This window comes from Schistocerca gregaria, chromosome 1 (genome assembly GCF_023897955.1).
Source record: "Schistocerca gregaria isolate iqSchGreg1 chromosome 1, iqSchGreg1.2, whole genome shotgun sequence".
Taxonomy (NCBI): domain Eukaryota; kingdom Metazoa; phylum Arthropoda; class Insecta; order Orthoptera; family Acrididae; genus Schistocerca; species Schistocerca gregaria.
The window spans coordinates 895,234,791-895,256,874 of record NC_064920.1 but is presented as its reverse complement, the minus strand read 5'-3'; the positions used below and the strand labels follow the sequence as shown (position 1 = coordinate 895,256,874).

Below are 22,084 nucleotides of genomic sequence, written 5' to 3'. Positions count from 1 at the left end.
CCACATGACTACAGACTACAGATGGGCATCGGTCACTGACTGCTGTCAGCTCAGGTCCCACTGTGCCAGATTCACCAGCTGTGTGTGCTGCCTTCTCAGCTGTGCATCACATGCTGCGCTGCCTTGCAACCTGCTTCAAAAGTGAATATTACAAGAGGACACTAAACCATACCAGAGATGAGGATGCACCTGAATGACTGTCCAAGTTGAATGAATTAATGGAGAACTGCTTATGTTCACAGTCTTTGTTTCTACAGCTACCTACATCATCACTCCCAACCCATCAAAAAGCCCCTTTGATAGTGCAGATGGGGTACGAGTCCATCTGGACACACAAGAAGATGGCCCCCACCAACTGGTTGTAATCATTTTCACCCACAGTCCGCTAAACATGCAATAGTTTCTTCTTCATTTAAAGAAATAGAAAGAACTCGGTGAATGGTGTTTAAGAAGAGTAATCCTCAAAATGCCCATAATAAAGTGGTTTCTTCTTCATCCAAGGAAAGAGAAAGAGAAGAAAAATTTGATAAACCAAAGAAGGAATATGAGTGACTTCATCATGTGCAGAATGAGCTGGAGCAGTTTCAAGGATTAAAAAATGCTTCCTGTAACAGCTGTGGATGTTGCTTTGGCTTGACAATCTCTCAGGAGATTTTACTAGTAAGCTTCTGAACACTTTGCGTATTACAAGTAAAATATGTTAGCACCACATCATGGCAGTTGCCCGCCCCCCCCCCCCCCCCCCCATTAAAAAAAAAACTCCGCATCACTGTGCCTGATTATAGTTGAATATTTGCCATTTTTGGCGATGGTGGACCAATGTTTCCACTGCTTGCTTAGCTTCTTTGCCTTAGTACCATAATATAACAACACATCCAGCAGTTTTCGCTTGTGATTAGGCAGCTAAAGGTGTCTTCTGAATTGACATAACACAGCTGCAACATTTCCACAGCTGTCCCAGTTCGACATTCTTTTTGAATGAGTTTGAGTTTTCATTGAACACAGCAGGTGGTGATCTCTGTCATGTTGAAAACATTGTGCAACATATTGAAGATTGATTTTAATTTTTTCCACTATCGCTTCAATTGTCATACGCCAGTCTTCAAGTACCAAGGCCTTCACTTCTCTTGGGATTCCTTGTTGTTCACAAAGAGATAGTCAGCCACTTTGTTCTTCATCTTTCATACTTGTTTGACCACTGGAACCTTCTCAGCCACCATATCACTGTATCACATGATGGTACATTGTTGCTGTAGACTTCTACCAGCTCAGCATGACTAGTTGTGCGTTGTTTTCCTTCAAACGCAGAAAATGAAGTACACACAATACTCTAAATTGTTAGTGAGCTGCACCTTTTGTTTTGCCGCCTCTAGGAGCATACTAAAGTACTATTGTATGGGAATTTAGTTGTGCTCCGGGATAGCAGATGTGTATCTGCAAACAAACAAAAAATTAATTACATGACTATTTTTTTCAAAGTGAAAATTAAAACTGTGTGACTACTCCTATTGAACAGTTTCCTGCATGCATGTCAATATTCTACACAAAAGAAATATGTCAAAACCATCATTGTAACTTTTGTTCTCACTGAAAGTTCACTAATGTCATCGTCTCAACCATTTTTGAATATGAGGAATTATTTTCTTTTACTTTTTTTTGAAAAATATGTAAAAATCTTTCAACCGGTTGCATAGGTTCTCTACATACCTTGGCCAGGTTTCGTCACCTCTAAGGGTGACTTCATCAGAAGGTAAGGTAATTACCTAAAATGAATATGTCATATTAAATATCTTATCTAATAAAAGTTTACATTAATGTAAACGAGTGTCAAACAAATAGTACTTACATGAAGAACATATCGTCAAAGATGTACAGTGATTTAAGAGCTGAGTTGCTCAAGTCGTACATTAAAATATAAGAAATAATGTTCTTCGAAAAGTCAAACATTAAAACATAAGTAACACCGGTGTGGTGTGAGGAGACTGATTGTGTGGCAACTAGTCATGCTGCCAAGTAAATCTAATGTAGGGCGTGCCACAAGTGGGCCACTAGTAACATGAGCAAAGCAATTTTGTATATTACACATACAATCATATGTATAGCCAATATAGCTTCTAACAAAAATTAATTTTACACATCATTGAGTAACATTTATAAATGAGCTTCAAACGGGATAATATAGTACAAAGTTACGTAGCACCGGTAGAACCAGAGTTAAATATGACTTGAATTACATACATAAATCAGTTTATTATATGACACAAAATTTGAAAAGAAAGCTTGCATAACTAGGGCACTTTTTTATTAAATGACATAAAATTTTGCAATCCATCTCCACCTGTGGAACTGAGTCTCTGTTCAGCTACAGTTGAGGGGATAGTCGACAAACTAAAAATTAAAGAGGGCACCTGCAATATAAGAATGTATACAAACTTCATTGCATAGAATATTGGTTGCTATGCAGTAGCGTAACAACAGTAAATGACACCCAGACTGACTTCAGATTTGCTCCCACTTGCTTCCTGCTGACATCTCCCTCTCTTCTTCTTCTTTTTTTTACCCATTGAATTCACTTTGCTACTTATTCTGTTTATTTGTTTATCGATCTCAACATTACTTTAAAATGGTGTAAAAGATACATATTGCAATAATGGTTTTTGTATGGCACAATTCAAAGCACTGAACAACATACAGTCAAAGTCACATTACGTGTAACAATGTTGTGATAAATTTTTCATTGCTTCATTGCCAACCAGTGCAAATCTGTAATTAACAAAATGCAGATATACTCTTTATACTTTTGTTACCTTGGCTCATTTGGTGCACTAAGGGTAGCTCCATCTAGAAATTAAAAACCAGAAACAAGTGTCTCCATACGTGGGAGACGTGAGTATGTTGGTCAACATAGTCCAATCTGAACTGCATGATTTTCTTTCACTCATCTCATCCCCCTCACGTTTAAGTGACAACCTGTCCATTTCTGTCCTCCTCCTCTTCCTCCTCCTCCTTTTTCTTCTCCTCCTCCTCCTCCTCCTCCTCCTCCTCTTGCTTCTCCTCCTGTCTCTCCATCTTCCCTCTCCATCTTCTTTTCTTTTACCCTTCCTCATTGATTCCACCTGTCGCAAATCTTTGCCATGAAAAATTGTGTCCAGAACACATGTTCCAGCTCTCGCATCCTAGTTACGCCACTGTTGCTGCAACCAGAATTAAAGTAGCTGAAAGTATAAACATAAATTAAGATTTTATCAATGAACTTTTCTACTTATTGTGTTAAGGTCCAGGTTCTTGGTGCTAACTTTTTAAATAATCTTACATTGTTAAGATCCTATTAACAATGATATGTACCTGTATTTTATTCTGGAACATGATTCCTGGCAGCCACAACACTGTACCTTTGTGAAGACTGCAACTCATAAAAATTATCACAACCCCTAACAATATCCAAATGTAATGTTCAAGGCCCAAATACATCTATTATTTTTAATAAATAATTAATGCTAGTGGCTTATACTTTTACACAGAGAATAAAATATGATGTTAAAGTACTAGCTGATTGTCTAAACAGTGGTCTTACTTTTTTTAAATAATTGGCATTGTTTGCTAGTTGTGTTTCAATGTACCACTGTTATTGTACTTGTTTCCATTTAAGTAGTTTTTCTTTTTTTTTTTTTTTTTCAGTATGTACCTGAACCATCTATTGGAGAAGATATTGCAACTTATACGGGGTTCTGCCTTTCTTTAATGATTCTTCTTGTGTCATTAATTACATTATCCCTACTTCGTGGTGTGGCAACAAATTCCAACTCAATTCATCAAAATTTGATACTTTGTGTGTTTTTGGCAGAACTTTTATTCTTTGTAGCTTTAAAAGCACGCCGAACCATAGTGCAGAAAGAGGTCAGTATGTAAATTTCTTTCTGTACAGTTTTTACATTTTTTCTAGCATAAAAATAATGTAATCAAAATGTAAGAGAGAACCCTGAGTGGCTGTGAACTGCTTTTGTATTGAAAGATCTAGAAGTGTAAAGACTAATTTTAATGTAGGTAATGGGGGTGGGGAAGGGGCACTCTCTTTTCAAATTAAGATTATAAAAAGTAATTCTCGTATAATAAATTAAATATGTGGAACATCAAATCATTGGTTTTATATTTTTTCAAACTTGTTGTTTTCAGGTGCCCTGTAAATTGATTGCAATGTCACTGCATTACCTGTGGCTGACTGCTTTTAGCTGGACATTAGTAGATTCACTGCATTTATATCGAATGCTCACTGAGATGCGTGATGTAAATCATGGGCAAATGCGATTTTATTATAGCATTGGTTATGGATTACCAGCTGTTATTGTTGGGTTATCGATTGGTGTAAGAGCTGATCAGTATGGAAATATTTATTTGTAAGTACTTACTGCCTCTTTAACATTTGCTGCCTTCACACAAAACTTAATAAATCTATTCAAATAATTACTGTTGTTACTTGAATCTAATTACATAAGTTTGATGGGGAATCACAAAGGTAATGTAGATGAACTTTTATACTTGTATGTTCCTGCCATTTTGAGACTGATACTTCACATCTTAACTGAGTATTTGTGTTGTATATATGTAACCTAATCTCACAACTTAGACTGGATATTTGCATACCTGTATCTATAGGTACTTGTATCAAGGGAAAATTCAGTTGAGAAAACCAATAAGTTATGAAACAGAGTTTCTGGCCAGTTCTTACCTTCAGAATGCAAAATGTTGAGTAATGTCAGTAGATATGTATAGAAGTAAAAGTGACTATATTACCCTATCTTTCAGATGTGTTAGTTCCTTCTCCAGGGAAGAGAGGAGGATATGTTGGGAGAGTTTAAAAAGAAGGGCATTTCACTCAGATTCAAGGTTGAGAGGAACCTAAAATTAACAGTAGGCCATCTCATCCTTGGAGTTTGAGTGACTTGACCCCAACTAATAAGGTGCCAATTATTGTACTATAGGAAGAAAAAAAACAACGTAACTTAGTTACAAACTAAAATGTGCACGCACTTTATTTAACATGTGAAAGTCTTACAGATATTTGGATTTAAGTTATGTTATGTTCAAAATGCCTGCCATCATTGACAATGACGTGGCACAGATTAATAGCGAAATTCTGCGTAATCCGCTGAAGTGCTGGTACATCGATGGTGTTGATGATCTTCTGAATGTCTGTTTTCAACTCAGCAGTGGTTTTGGGGTTATTGCTGTACACCTTGTCTTTAATATAGACCCACAAAAAGGAGTTGCATGGGTTCAGATCCAGAGAACATGGCAGCTGAGGCCCATGCCAATGGCCTCTGTGTATCTGTGTACCTCAGAGACAGAATTCGGTCCCCAAAGGGCTCCTCCAGGACAACAGACACTCTCCTGCTTCAATGGGGTCGCGGTCCGTCATGCATGAACCACATCTTGTTGAAATCAGGGTCACTTTGGATAATGCGGATGAAATCATCTTCCAAAACATTCATGTATCAGTTGGTAGTCGCAATGCCATCAAGGAATATCACACCACTTATTCCGTAACTGTACATCGCAAACCACACAGTCAACCGTTGAGGGTGGGGAGACTTTTCGGTCATGAAATGCAGATTCACAAGCCCCCACATGTGCCAGTTTTGTTTATTGACAAACCCATCCAAATGAAAGTGGACTTTTGTCACTAAACGAAACCATGTCTGTGCATATTAATTACTGCCATGTCTGGACTTTGTCACTAAACTAAACCATGTCTGTGCATATTAATTACTGCCATGCCTCACAGGCAACCTTGCAGTTTGAATGTTCTAACACAATCTGTTCCTAAGTTATGACGATTTTATTTCATATAGTTCAATGATTGTCACCCTGTATCTTTTCAAGGACGGAACTAATATTTCTTAAAACTAGGGTAGTGTTTCCATGTTTACCTGTTAGGCATGCATATTGACAGTACTAAACAATTTGCCTTTGACTGGCTGGGTAAGTCAGTACAAAAGATTGCAGGAAGGTAATGGCACACAACCTCCAATAGGACCTTGCCTACTAAAGAACTGTGGTGTTCAGGCAAACCTTGGGTTTGATGAGAGCTTACCTATTAATTTATTACTTTCCTTTATAGTTGTCTGCACAGTTGTGATTTCTTAATTGATAAAAAAGCTGTAGCAGACTATAAGACATAGAAATTTGACTGCTGGGTTTACTTCACTTATAAATGGAATGGCAGGGGGTAATTTCTTGTCAGCGGCAGTGCCAAGAGATTCTGACCACAAAGTCAGTAAAGCAGTAATTGGCAAGGAAATGAGTTGTGACCATGTCAGAGGAACTGTTTTAGCCAGGATAGCTCTTTATATTGGTCAATAAGCATTTTTCACATGGACATTGACAGTATCTTGAGAATTCTTGTGTTTTTGACGTACTGGTTTACTGTACTATTGAGGCATACAAACTAAAATTGTAATGTTTATTACAAACATGTTTCCTTTGTTCACTTTCATCTCTGTACTGCAGTACGTTGTGTTTAGTAATGCAAACTGCCACATCATCAATTGCCATTTTAAACTGATAGCAAGTCTCTAGTATGAATAAGGGAAACTTTCATGAGTGAATGATATTGGAAACAATTACATTGTACGCATTTCTGCAACTGTGAGCTCCATTCTTTCCTTGATGCCAGTCATCATGAGGAAATTTTATTGGTAGATTAGATTAGTTTTTCATTCCATAGATCCGTGTTGAGGAGATCCTCGTGGTTGTGGAACATCCCCCATCCCCCCCCCCCCCTTTTTTTTTAAGTTGAAATAACAATACTAATAGTATGTATATATATAAACACATCATTTGCTTCTATTAAAAATTCATCAATGGAGTAGAAGGAGTTGGCCACTAGTAAGTCTTTCAAGCTCCTTTTAAACTGATCTTTATTTGTAATTAAATTTTTTATGTTTGCTGGCAAATTATTGAAGATGAGTGTTCCTTAGTAGTGGACCCCTTTTTGAACTTAAGTAAGTGCTTTGAAGTCCTTGTGCAGATCATTTTTGTTCCTGGTATTGTATGTATGAACTGAGCTGTTTGTTGGAAAAAGAGATATGTTATTTAGGACAAATTTAATTAAGGAGTAAATATACTGAGAGGCAGTAGTTAGTATACCCAGTTCTTTGAAGAGGTTTCTACAAGACGTCTGTGAGTTTACTCCACAAATAATACGTATTACACGCTTTTAGACTCCGAAAACTTTTGTTTGACTTGAAGAGTTACCCCAAAATATTATACCATATGACATTATGGAATGAAAGTAGGCAAAGTATGCAAGCTTTTTCACTTTTATGTCGCCTATGTCTGCTAACACTCGAATTGCAAATACAGATTTGTTAAGGCGTTTCTGCAGTTCTGTGGTGTGCTCCTCCCAACTGAATTTATTATCAAGTTGTAATCCCAGGAATTTAAGACTGTCAACCTCTTCTATCTGCTCTTCTTCATACTTTATGCATATGCTGGGTGGAAACCTCTTACAGGTTCTGAATTGCATGTAGTGAGTCTTTTCAAAGTTTAATGTCAATGAGTTGGCTTTAAACCATTTATTAATATCCATGAAAATATCATTATCAGATCTTGGGTCGCAGCTTGGAGGTAGGAACAGACAGCTCTAAAACAGTAATTAGTGTTGACAACATCTGATCTAAAGTGGGTTTTATTCTTCAAGACACTTAATTTGCTGGAGGTTGCAGCCTATGAGAGGGACATACATCAAAACATTGTACACAGGATATAATATCTAAGTCCCGATATTGTCACTGCTCTTTTGTGAAATTTACTTATAAATTTAAATTGTTTGCTTGAGCTCAAGTCAAACTAGACACATACTTTTCACAGGTAGTGCTCTAAACAACTGATTATCTAAGCAAGACTCACATTGTGTCTTTACAGCTTTGACTTTGGCTGTACCCTGTACCTTCTTACAAAAGTTGTCCTTCATAATGTGATCTATCAGTCCTAGACACTTGATGCAAAGTCTTCGAAACATTGTGTAGATACATTTGCAGAATCGAAGCTGTGATGTTGTGTCGTGAGTCATGCTTGAACAACTCAATCAATAAGAACAATACTCTCCAAAAGGCAACAGTTCTGCAGTTTGTCATGATTATAGCCTCGAGCTTCATGACCTTTACAAACCAGAGATGTTAAGGTCTAGTTGTAGGAAGTGGGGGAGATGATTAAGGGAGTACGTCACCTGAAGTCATGAGAGAAAAATTAGATGTTAAAGAACAAAAAAGTTAGGAAACAAGGGTGTGCAAAGAATGAAAACATCATTCTTATATCAGTACAATTAATTATCTACTCAGAGACTAATGAACCCAGCACAGTTCAGAGATGGGTTCTATATGGCTCCCAAATTTATTGTTATGTCAAAATTTTGTGGTGTATTAATGAAGATATCACAAAGCTTGTAATGTGGTAGTCATTGGTGACATGAGAAGCTATTTACTGTCTTAGTTATATGTTTTTATTATTCCTTGGTGAGACAGTTTTGTATATGGTGCACTAGATTTTCTTCTATATTTTCTAGTGAGCTATCATATTTATTAACGTGAACAGAGTACTCAACATGGGTAATCAAGTGGTCTGCACTTCCTAAACATTCATACTGTTTGTTATCATAAGCATTATGAGAGTCTGAAGCATAAACTACCAGAAATGAGTAAGAAATGTATTCACATTAACTGACATCAGTACACAATATATATTCATATTGAATCCAAGCCCAAGTGAAACTAATTGTGCACAATCTGTTGAATAGTGGAGGTAGCACATACCATGCATTCTCTGCTGTGTTAGCCCATATACAGTAACAGGCAGGTGATGGACTTCCTACATCACATGGGCCTATGGCAGGTATGGCCTTAATACCATTGTGTATCTGTGGCCTCTGCCCTGCCCTCACTGTTTATGGTCATCCTGTTGTGGTGCTAGCCCATCTCCTCCTTCAGTAGCTCACCGTTTGCTGTTGTAATTACCCGGCTCTAGTTATAGTTCCATATTTACATCCACTTCTTCGGACTAGGCTACTAGTGTTGAAATTATAGAGTCATTTCATTTTGGTGTTTCAAAGGACGTTGCGCAACTCCCATTGAGGTGAATCCCAGCATTATAAAATAATTGTTAAAAAATACTTTTGGGTACAGCGAGCAATAAAAGATGTTTGATGGTCTTTAGCTTTCCATCTCTTATATTAAATAAAATATTTTTCTTGGTTTGATTTCTCCATGCATTATGCTTTTGCTTTATCTTCTTTCACAATTTAATTCATTATAAAATGTGATTTTTTTCAAAGATATTTGACCATCACAACTTGAAATTTTCATCACCTAAGTAGTTATTGCTTGTGTTGTGAAACTTGCAGTTTAAGTTACTCTATTTTTATGTGTGTTCTAGTATGCTAATTAAATTTTATTCTGTAATAATTGAGTTCTGTCCATGCATTGAGTAACAGTTACCTTTATAAATTTGATCTACTTGAACTATAGGAATATTAGTATCTGATCTACGTTAAGTGCTAAATTCTGTTGTTTGTCTTTCAATTTTGTCAAAATTCAAGTGCTGTTGACTTCTTAATTAAATAGTTCTTTGTTATCAGGACAATAGTACTGCAATGATTGTGTGTATACTTTTAAATTTTCAGTTGCTGGCTGTCTCTGTATGAATCTGTTATATGGAGTCAGATTGGACCTATTTGTGTTTTTGTCACATGCAACGTGGGGATTTTGATGCTTTCTATTCGTGCTGCATTTACTTTGAAGGACCATGTTCTTGGATTTGGAAATTTACGGTAATTTTTGTACATTCATAAGATCTCATAAGACTATGCTACTACAAAATAAATATTCATATTTTCCTGTGCTTACTAAGTTATTAGATAAACTTTATTATGCAAAGAAAAATTGATAATTGCCAGAGAACATGACACTGAAAGAAATATGTGCTCCCTGCCGCACATAAGGTAAACTTACAGAAGAAATTTTTTTTTATAATAGTGACAGTTCTAAAACAGATGATACTGGGTATGTGAAGTATGGATAAAAATAAATTTAAAGTATTAGGGTAGAAATAAGAATAAATTCCTTTGTTTTTTATTATGGCTGTAAATTTCAGACTTTGGATATTTTAACATTGTCTGACAATAATTGTACAATCTAAATAATACTTGTGTGTATACAATATGTTGCTTATGACCTACATATTGTGTCAATCTGTATCTCAAGAACAGTAATATGGGTCTTTGAGATAGACAAAATTAATTTCATGTTAACCTTGGTGGCACACTTAGTGCCTTCTGATAGACGGTTTGGAGTAATTTTACCTTTTGTACTGTCCTGTTTTGGAATTAGCAAATGAATCGCTATCCATGTGAGCAACACTGTACTTCGACTTCTATAAATTTTTCTAAATATCAATGTACATCTTTTGGTCACTGGCCTTATTAAGGAGTAAACTGAATATGTGCTACTCTTAATTTTTTTGTTATAGAATCAGTATTATAAAACACAGCTATGAAGACTTTACACCAGCAAGCTATGTGTATTGTAGTATGATAGCCATAAATCTGCATCAGACAACACTTCTACTGAGTGTAGTACAACCAGTATTCACTGATGGGATCACAAACACTACGTTTGGCAAGAACTTCCACCTTAATAATGCATAATATAACGAACAAATTGTCTACACTAGATGTAGCGTTTCAGCACGAAACATTATTGGTAGCTCTTGTTGTGTCTTGAATTACTCACATTGTTCTGTTTCACCCACCCAAGAGAACCAACATTAATCACAGGTAATAAAGCTTTACAAGATGTTGTGATGAGATAAAATTATTCAGTTCAAAGATTGTGTTACTTGAGGCATCTGCAATCATACAGTGCTGCACGTAAGAGTTAGCAGTGCCAAGAATGAATGTAGTGTGCCGTCATAATGTTTGCATAAGGGCGAAATGCTAAGTCTGTACTGACTGCTTTCCTTTTAGCAGATCACAGGATCTTGTCATGTGATCTCTCGTACAGTCCAACTGTTTCAAGGACTGTGGTTACTTTGACTTCAGCTATGCTCAACTTTCAAGGTTAATTACTCACATATTATGCTTACAAAACATGCATGGTTCATCTGATAACTTCGCAAAACTATTGAAGGATAAGAACATATGATTGAAAAATTAATCTGCTCATAACTAGTCTAGTCACTTATAACCAGATGCTGTGCAGAATACCTCTCGTGTAATCATATCATCCAAACAAATGAAATAATAATTTGACAATAATGTAATTTGTTAATGCAACTTTCCATCATCAGTATAATAAGACTCTGTTGCCTAAATAATATTAGTTTCCTACAGAAAGCCCAGCTTGGGACGAGATATCTGAATACCTAGTAATTCTGTAATTCAGTGTAAGTCAAACTTAAACGGTGGTCAACCAAATATTTTTAAATCTCTCAGAATTGTATTGCTGTTGATTTCACTTCATATACCTCATCGACCCTTGGATTAAATACAAAATCCTCTACCATTAACGTAATGTTCTCAAAAAAAAAAAAAAAAAAAAAAGCAAGCCTGATATTGTTCATACACCAATTTAAGGTTAAATATTCTCATTTAAAGAGAACAAACCTTCTCATTAAAGGTAGCAATGAATGTATTTACAAATCAGCAATAAACCCTTGCCAGACTTACCATTAATAAGATGTAGTGTCTGTCAAAAAAATTACCTACCCATGCAATGGAGCCATAGTCTCGCACATTGCCCCAAAGCCACAATTACACCACAATATACACAAAAGTTATGACTCGATCAACATTAAGTGACCTTGTTAGATGCGCGCTACATTTATTACTTTGGTCCAACTATCACCAAACAAATCAAAAACTTCCTCCAACACACAAAAGGCCGACAGCAGTTGCAGTGCATCTATTATTACTGAAATAAATCACATCAAGTTATCCTCAAATTAACCTTTGGCAGACTCAAATCCCAATGCTCAGCTTCCAATATGCACCCATGTAAACAACTTCCCTCACAAAAAAGCCTTTATACTGCACTGCACTGATAGACTGAAACTTCAGTTCCTTACTAATCAGTGAGACACACATCTCAGAAGACTTACCGGATGACCAATGTTGACTTAAACAAATCATTGGTGCACTGCCACAATTCCTCCAGTCAACTCCCAGTTGACCACTACTTCCAAATGATTGAATCTTCAGCCAAAACTGAACTACCCATCTCTGTAGCTAAGACCGTACTGAGCATAAGCCTTATGTTAATTTCATTCAAAACCATTTTCCAAGTAAATGAACAATATTCTCCCCAACTTTAACAATCAAGTTACTTTATTAATTGCAGCTGCCTGCTGATGCTGGTGTGGACAACTGCGCAGTTGTTTATTCCCTGCGGCCCTGGGTTCTGCTTTGTTTCAGACCACCTTCTCATCACTGTACTATTGCATTACTTTGCTCCCACTTCTGCAACATAATAAAACAAACACACAACATACACATATAAATGTGTCACACTTATTAGGCATTTTTTACTTACAGTTGACCGCCCATGCAGTTGAGGCCACCAAATCAGATGTAAAACTGGCATATTATTATTCTTCAACCTGTTTATTATTTCTGTTGAGCTTTTAAAAAAGTCAGATGTCACCTCTGTTTTACAAATTTTCAAATGTATTCTTCATTTTTTGAGTCATTAGTGAACTACTATTATTTATTACTATGGTAAGCAAACTTTTTAACCTACCTTTCTATAAATAAAAAACGTATAAATGTGAACACAATGAATGGGTAGCAACATTGACTCAGTTAATAAGAAATGAGATATGAAGGATTGTAAAATTGAGGAGGAAGAGAAGAGTAAGTGGAGAGGCAACGTAGCCACAACAAAAGATATAAAAATCGTTCAAAATACTTTAATTCTGAAACCCCAAGAGTAGTATATTTTGGATTAGTATACTCTTTCTCGTCTTGTGAAACAGTTCTGTGGAGTTGGATGCGCTACACTAATATGAAATCAGTTTTCATACCGCAGGAGAGAGCCTCGAGGATCATAGCAAAACTGAAACGATGAACATCTGGTAAATACCTATTCAGTAGAATCAGTATTTTCATAGTTACTGTGGTGTACATGCTAGAAACAATTGTGCAAGTGAAAGAACACACAAAGGTCATAAACAGGAACATGGAAATTCACAACCATTATAGAAGGTATAAATCAAACTTTTATAGATTTAACAGACAATTAACTTAAACAGCAAAAAATCCCTCATGACAAAGGAGCTGCTATTTGTTACCAAATAATCTTAAGATGTTGACAGGAGATACTTAAAAAAAACAGCTCAAGTAGTGGCTTACCCATAAATGCCCATATAACTTGTAATTAACATGGATAATAATGTATGCAACAGTCCTGTAATAGAAATAAGTATAGTAGGATATTGCTCATAAAACCAGCTGTTCACTGTGGAATGAATTATTGTCCTGTTGTTTGAATTTCTTAATTATAGCATATTGTAAAAAATATTGTTGTAATTTATACTTTGTTGGCAATGTTAGTGCATGTAAAATTATATGTTAAGATATCGATATCAGTGCATCAGTAAAATACATTAGTTTGACATGCTGCATTACATACTAAAATCTGTGAAAAACTGAACCAGCAAGGATTAGGAAACATGTGATTATAGTGATCTTTATACATTAAATTAGATAAATGAAAATACCCAAATTATTAGTGCTATAGAACTGTATTTAGTGGCTTCCCAATCAATAGTATTTGAGATTTGTCCAGAATGTCACGACATTGAAAGCTGGCCTGATAGCAGTAGCCACAGTAGCATATGACAAGTTTGTAACGGTTACTGTAGCACAGGTTGAAGAGGGACTTAGGTGAAACATCAGATTTCAGTTCAGCAATGATATGCATGCTACCAATCCGGCCCACAGCATGTATCGTCATTGACACAATAAATCCAAACCCATTGTAGTGCTACAGTATTGAGCCAGTAGTGCATACAAAATTGTTGTCCAGTCATGACCATGTAGATGAGGTAACGGCAATGCATAATCTAGTAAGTGCATGGTACTGGGTACAATCCTCTATCCAGTGGTTCCAAATGCACATTAGTGATATAATAATATGATATACAACAAAGCATGTTGGTATTCAAGGTGTAGCACTTTTCACAAACATTAATGTTCATGTAATTTGATTTGTGAATGAATAATTGTGACACTGAAAATTTGTAAGATGTTAAAACTGTGTGCCAAACTGGGTCCCACACAGTCACAATTGGTAGCACACTGCCTGCAAAAAGCACAGATCCAGGTGTGAGTCCTGATCCAGTGCATGTATTTAGCTTGTTACAAATGTATGACACAATGTATACTCTGTTAAAGAGTGGTGTCTTTTCAGGTAGAGTATTCCTTTGTTGACTGCTATCAGTATTTCTTATAATAAAATTGTTTATGTCTGTACATGAGGATAGAATCTGTTCCCGAAAGAACAGTTACCGTAGATGACCATGCAGCTTTGCTAGAAATGAAATGATAATTAAATGGACACCCTAGCTGCAAACAGGCGTTGATGTACTTCATTAGGGACATGTTGAAAATGTGTGCCCCGACCGGCACTCGAACCCGGGAACTCCTGCTTACATGGCAGACGCTTTATACATCTGAGCCACCGAGGGCACAGTGGATAGCGCGACTGCAGGGACTTATCCCTTTCATGCTCCCCGTGAGACACACATTCCCAACATGTCCACTACATTCGTAGTGCGCCTAAGAGATGTTTGCCCATCATACTCATTACTCAACATGTCCCTAATGAAGTACATCAACACCTGTTTGCAGCTATGCAGCTAGGGTGTCCATTTAATTATCATTTCATATTTAGCAAAGCTGCATGGTCATCTACGGTAACTGTTCTTTCGGGAACAGATACTGTCGTCATGTATAGTTAAAATATGGCTTCCCAGCCATTGACCTTCTTGTGCAAACGCGCACACTATGCTCGAACTTGTACGGGACTTGGTAGATTAATCTGCCACGAGTAATGAGTATGATGGGCAAACATCTCTTAGGCGCACTACGAATTTAGTGGTGTGGACATGTTGGGAATGTGTGTCTCACGGGGAGCGCGCAAGGGATAAGTCCCTGCAGTCGCGCTATCCTCTGTGCCCTCGGTGGCTCAGATGGATAGAGCGTCTGCCATGTAAGCAGGAGATCCTGGGTTTGAGTCTCAGTAGGGGCACACATTTTCAACATGTCCCTAGTGAAGTACATCAACACCTGTTTGCAGCTAGGGTGTCCATTTAATTATCGTTTCATTTCTAGCAAAGCTGCATGGTCATCTACGGTAACTGTTCTTTTGGGAACAGATACTATCGTCATGTATAGTTAAAATATAGCTTCCCGGCCATTGACCACCTTGTGCAAACACACACACTATACCTGAACTCGTACGGGACTTGGTAGATTAACCTGCCACGAGTAATGAGTATGATGGGCAAACATCTCTTAGGGGCACTACGAATGTAGTGGTGTGGACATGTTGGGAATGTGTGTCTCACGGGGAACGTGCAAGGGATAAGTCCCTGCAGTTGCGCTATCCTCTGTGCCCTCGGTGGCTCAGATGGATAGAGCATCTGCCATGTAAGCAGGAGATCCCGGGTTCAAGTTCCGGTTGGGGCACACATTTTCAACATGTCCCTAATGAAGTACATCAACACTTGTTTGCAGCTAGGGTGTCCATTTAATTATCATTTCATTTATGTCTGTCATATATGTCTTGCCAGATAAATAAAAGAAGAATAAAATTTTGTAGTTATATCACAAAACAGTTGTAGAATAACCATTGATTTTTGTTGCAGGATGCTGCTCTGGCTAGCTGTAGTGGCTCTACCACTTTTGGGAGTTGCTTGGGTTCTCTCTGTTATGGCTGTTAATGAGAATTCTCCATTACTGTTCTACATGCTGTCAGTTGCTGTAGTCGTCCATTCTACATTTGCTCTTGGTGGTTACTGCTTCTTGAATGTGCGTGTGCGTCGAAACTTGCAAGTTGCCATCCTTCAGTGCATGGGCCACAAAGTGCCTCAAGAAGTTTCTGAGCAAACTAGCAGTCAGCCAGCTAGTTCGGGTCATGCTTCTGTAAGTGAAAATTTATAATTCACCTTCTTTGTAGTTTTGACAATGCATCTATGTTTCTCTTAGTTTCATAGTATATTAATACTACTGTTAGTATGAATGTGTGCAACACCTAATCAAGAGGGCTAAGTGTATATATAGTGTGCGGTGATGCACTTTTTTTAAAATTTGTATTAGGGGGGAGCTCTTGAGAAAATAAAGTTATTGAAGTGAAAATTAATACCTCAGTGACAGTTTTAGTAAAATAAAATGTTGAAGGTGGCACCCCACCTGCCAGACACGAGAAGTTTCATGTTATAGAAAAATATGATTTTATGCACCGTATTATGGGTAGCCCGAGTAAAGGAAGAATCACAAACACTGTAATACTTCCAGTAGGCACTAAGGAACAAAATTTATCCATTTGCAAGTGTCCTGTGCACTACTAGTCCTCAGTTGGCACTAGTTGGAAAGCTATGGATGGACAAGTAGTGTACGTGCATCAGCAGCTGTAACTTTTTAACAGTACTATAGTGCAGTACCACTATCAAACTTTTATATTTTAAACTTAGTATATTCTTAGGAACTGATGTGTACAGCACAGTAATTTTTTTTGTGTGTCTGTGCTGTTAATTTTAGTGCAATTTTAGCTTTATTTAAATGATAATGGTAATGAGAACCACCTCGCTTGTATGAAGGTACATTTATTATGTCACGACTGGTTTTGTTCAGTGATCATCAAATGCCACTTGTTTCAATATTTGTGAGCTCTGTATATCAATTCTGATATTTGCCTAAGAAGTCTGCATGAAACATACAGAGTGCGTTCCATAAGTAAAGCGATCAATTTTTTTCTAACGCAACGGTACACCAAGCGTGTTGTAACCGGCTGGGCTAAGTGGAGGGGGGGTGTTAGCTTCAAAACACTCTTTGTCTCATTCGGCTGCGAGCTGCCATAGAGTCAAGACATGCATTTCTGTCAACCCCATTTTGAATATATGTAACACGGCACAATGGACAATTCTGTAGAGCAATGGTACGCTACCAAATTTTGTGTTAAACTTGGGAAGTCCACCACCAAAACGTTTCCATTACTTCAGCATGCCTTTGGAACTGATTGCTTGTCCAAACCACAAGTTTTCTAATGGCACAAGTCATTCATGGAGGGCTGAGAGGAGATCACAGATGAGCCTCGCAGTGGATGGCCATCAACCGCACGAGTCGACGAAAATGTGACGTGTGTGTGCGATTGTTTGAACTCTGACAGATGGCTCAGCCTTCAATTGATAGCACAAACTCAAAATGTGTCAAAAACACGTGTTTTCTGCACTGTGACCGAAGATTTGAACATGAGAAAGGTGTGTGCCAAACTCGTCCCAAAAGTGTTGACCGACAAACACAAGCACATGCGAGTGCTTCAGTGCCGAGAAATGTTGCAAATATGTGAAAATGATCCTCATTTTTTAAACTCAGCTATCACTGGTGATGAGTTGTGGATTTTTGAGTACGACCCTGATACAAAAAGGCAGAGTTCAGAGTGGCAAACCCCATTGTCCCCCCATTCCAAGAAGGCATGCATGAGCAAATCCAGAATCAAAACCATGCTCATTGTCTTCTTTAACATCAGAGGCATTGTCCACCACAAATTCGTACCTACCGGGATTACAGTGAACTCAGCTTTCTACTTGGAAGTGCTCAAAAGACTGAAAAGGAGGCTCTCGCACTGCCAAAGTGACATCAAGGACATTTGGAAAGTTCACCACGGCAACGCGCTAAGTCACAGCCCCTTCATTGTCAACGACTTCCTGGCCAGGACCAAGACCCCATTGGTTCTCTGGCCTCCCTACTGACTTGTTTTTGTTTCCTCGGTTAAAAAGAGTCATGAAAGGAAAACATTGGGACATGATTGAAAGCATCCAGGACCATGTTACATCAGCTCTAAAGGACATTCCAGAAAAGGCATTCCAGGATGCCTTCCAGACATGGGAACACCACCTCCAGAAGTGTATCAATGCAAGAGGGTGCTATATTGAAAATTGTTTATTATTTGTACGAATATATTCAACAAATGATTTTTTATGAATTTGGAACGCGCCTTGTATAGTGACTGTGCTGCAGTTCTCTCATTGGTAACCCTGTCTGAATAATATGAAGCTTTCCTCTTAGGTAGACAGGAGCCTTCAAATCACTTGTTATGTAACTGGAGGATATTCATTCCACTCTATGCATCACCACTCTGAAAATAGCAATGACGAAGTTCATTGTTAGTGCTCATTTGTAATCGCACATCAATGAAGATGTCAAGCAGTAAGTGGCAGTTCAGACGGGTTAACTACAGTAGAGCATCTATTGTCCAAAAGAGTTCATGACTTTGGGCTGTTCGGATAACAAATTTTTTGAATAACCGACTAACTGTATGGAAAAATGTACCACTATCATTCGAACAATATTAAACAAAGAAATAGTTATCCGTATTAAAAAGAAAACTGCATATATTTTATATGTATTACAAATATTGTACATACCTTACATAAAGTAGTCATTTTTAAGTAGGCCTGCGGTTTATGAGAAGAAGTTCAAAAGTGAATTTTGCTTCAATGTTGAGACAGGTCTTAAACACAGCACCTGGACAATATCACACACTTCTTGTTTTTCAAACCACTTAATAGCCTTCTCAAGGCAGTGAAAAGCTTCTTTCATCACCACAGGTCTTTGTCATCAATGACACTAACATGATTTCATCGTCTGTCAGTAATTGGTAACCATGGTCACCAGCATTACATTCAGGCCAGTATTAAATGTTTTCCTGTCACCATGTTCATATCAAAGAGATAATTTAATCAGCCTAGTTTCCAGTGTTACTGTTTTATAAATGTTATTCATGCTTTCTGGTGTAGTACGAAACAAAAAATCTTAAACTCTCAAACAAATTCAATGGAAATACGAGAAATTACGATTTTACTATGTATCAGAAGAAATTTTCAGTACACAATTTTGACAGTTTAGTTCTGTGTACTAATTATTTTATTGTATTTTTTGAATTATCAGCTTAAGAACTCCTTAGTTACGGATACACTGTTGTTGTGGCCAGATATTACAGTTCAGATTGTGATGTTATGTTGTATCAGTTGACTTGATATGAAGTGTTTAAAGCTCTTAGCGAAACCTTTTGCCATGTGTAAAAAATAGACATTTATCAGAAAATGATGAAATTAAACATTGTTTGTCACAACATTTTCCATTTTCAGCTATCAAATGAGTACGTTAGTACTGATTGTGGTATCTGCTCAGAGGCATTATTATTTCTTGTTCCATAATGCTTTGCGGTATTGATCTTTCCAATGCTAATGAAAACTTTTACAATAAGTGAGTCTTTCAGTCTTTGGAAAAGGAAGACAGTGCCAAATTTTCAGTGATGAACTGTGCTGTTTCTCTATTATAATGAATCCAGTGTTTATTAATTGTGATGAAAACTGAAAGAATCATATTCATTGTTGTAGCTTTTTTTCACAATTTCATTCACCAATATCTTTCTGTTCTCCCTTTAAATGATTCGTTACAATTGAATTTGTACGTGAAATTTTTGTCTGTCATGTTCGTGTGGATCCAAGACCAACTCTAATGCTTTTAATGATCATTTTGCTGCTAATGCAATAATGTAATACTGTCGTAATTAGACATTTCTCACTTGAAGGCAGTTGAGCCCTTACTGAAAAGTAACCTGTGATGTGATCTTAAAGGTGCACTGACATAACTGAAACTAGTTTTTCATTTTCTTGTTTCCTGGTAGTATTTTTCCAGATGTAATCCCAATTTAGTCATGAATTTGCTTGAATGATGTCCTTTGCAAATGCAATAACTGAATTTCACAAGAGTGGTATATTTATGAGATTAGATTACTCCAAAGGAGAATGTAAAATCTAATAACAATGATGACTGTATAATGTTTCTGTGGGCCTAGAAAAGATCTTAAATAAACATTGACAATTAAGGATAGATTGCTAGTTGCTACATACAGTAGGCATTGATTCACAGATAGGCACAGTGAAAAAGATTGCTAAAATATATACTTGTAAGCATTTGGACAAAGTCCTTCTTCTGAAGTAGAAACCACATTCATTCTCTCTCTCTCTCTCTCTCTCTCTCTCTCTCTCTCTCTCTCTCTCTCACACACACACACACACACACACACACACACACAGTGTGCGTGCGACCACTTTCTCCAGGTACTGGGGCTTGTGCTTGTGTGAATGCACTGTGTGTGTGTGGGGGGAGGGGGGGGGGGAGGGGGCGCGCGGGTGTGAGCGCGCACGTGTGTGAGCGCGCACGTCCGTTCTGCTTCAGAAGAGGAACTTTGAAAGCCAACAAGTAAATATTTTAGCAGTTTTTTCATTGTTTCTGTTCCTGTGTGTGACTCACTGCCTGCTCTATGTGGTAAATAGCAATGTATGCTTTCCCTGATATTGTTGTTATTCCATCCTAGACTTCCTACTGCTTCATAAATAATTTTGATGTGTCTAGTTCTGTTAGGTAATAATGACAGTTTTGTAATATACATGAAATATTTTCACTGAATGTGTTGTCAGTTTTTACTCTTCTTTCTGGTGTGAATTCATTGTGGCAGTCAGAGAGTAAGCAGAAGCCATTGAACCATTTCCGCTGAAACTACTGTAGAGGCACACAAAATATGTTGTTCTCACCTGGTCCAAACAAGTGCTTTTACTAGTTAACAGAGTAGTGATATAGCTGTAGATGAATTTCAGTAGTTACATAATTATTTTTTGTCAGTAGAAAAGTTGCATGTATTGTGATATTTTCATTTCTCTTTCAGCGATCAGCTCTGGCATATCACAGCAGCTCCATAGATGTAGCACGCCGCCATATTGGCATCTCGACATCCAGTACGACATCCCGCTCTACAACAAAGACTAGCAGTAGCCCATACAGGCAAGTGAAAATTATTTTTCACGAGGAGGAAAGTCAGTCTCCATCTCTATTGACTGGAATTATGGGGAATAAAGTGCTGAGGGCATACGAATTGTAGTAGGTGAACAGTTATGGCAACAAACTGCAGTGTCAAAGGCTGTAGGTTCGCCTACTGCTGGGTATGAAAATATTTTTTCCTCTTCGTGTTTGTAACACATTCTAAGACTTCATTAATTGTCAAACTTGAGTATTTTTCTGAAATATTCATTGTTATTTACATGTAAGAACGTGCATTCTCAGTAATGAGTATCTTCAATTTCATGACTTCCATATGTTTAAGAAATGTGAAACAACTGACAGTGACATTTACATTTTTCTTGTCACAAATAATTCACCATCTTTTTCTGAATATGTAGCGATTTCCGAGTGTGTGGTCAGACAGGAATCTAAGAGCACAACTTAAATTACTGCAAATGAAACCAGCAGCTATCATATTTATTCTCTCGCTTGTCACAACTATTGATCTGGGATCAAATCCTTAAAAATAGTAGACAGAGACAAAAGATCCCCCACCATAATATTTTTAGACTTTACCATCATATATGAAACATTTTGATTCATCAGATGCATGTTGTAAACGGCAACAAACTTCGATAGCAGCACTTGCCACATGCTCTTGGAAAGGCATTTTTTAATTTTGTTTTTAAGAGCCCAATCGTTGATGTATCATGTAGGGAAGTAGGCTACTTCATTATTTGGATCTCTAGGAGTGAGTTACAACCACATTCTATGCCTCTTCTTATTCTTTGACACTCTCTCAAACAAATTTTTGAGTTCATGGAGGTATGTTCCGTCTATGCAACTAATTGAAGACAGTTTGTTTATTTCCATATGCATTTCTTTTATTTTCTCTGTGAAGCATCTTCACAAATAAAAGAAGTGAAACGCGTATGGCAATAAACAAACTGCCTTCAATAAGTTGCATAG

General features: G+C 37.2%; 1 protein-coding gene across 1 annotated transcript in view; it reads left to right on the top strand.

The window, feature by feature from the left end:
* LOC126274083 (protocadherin-like wing polarity protein stan) overlaps positions 1–22,084 on the top strand; it is a 358,480-nt gene that overhangs the window by 268,791 nt on the left and 67,605 nt on the right. Inside the window, exons 34-38 of the mRNA XM_049977080.1 lie at positions 3,679–3,897; positions 4,174–4,394; positions 9,677–9,823; positions 15,919–16,195; positions 21,003–21,118. Of these exons, the coding sequence (XP_049833037.1) occupies positions 3,679–3,897; positions 4,174–4,394; positions 9,677–9,823; positions 15,919–16,195; positions 21,003–21,118 (980 nt within the window). The remainder of the gene's footprint in view (positions 1–3,678; positions 3,898–4,173; positions 4,395–9,676; positions 9,824–15,918; positions 16,196–21,002; positions 21,119–22,084) is intronic.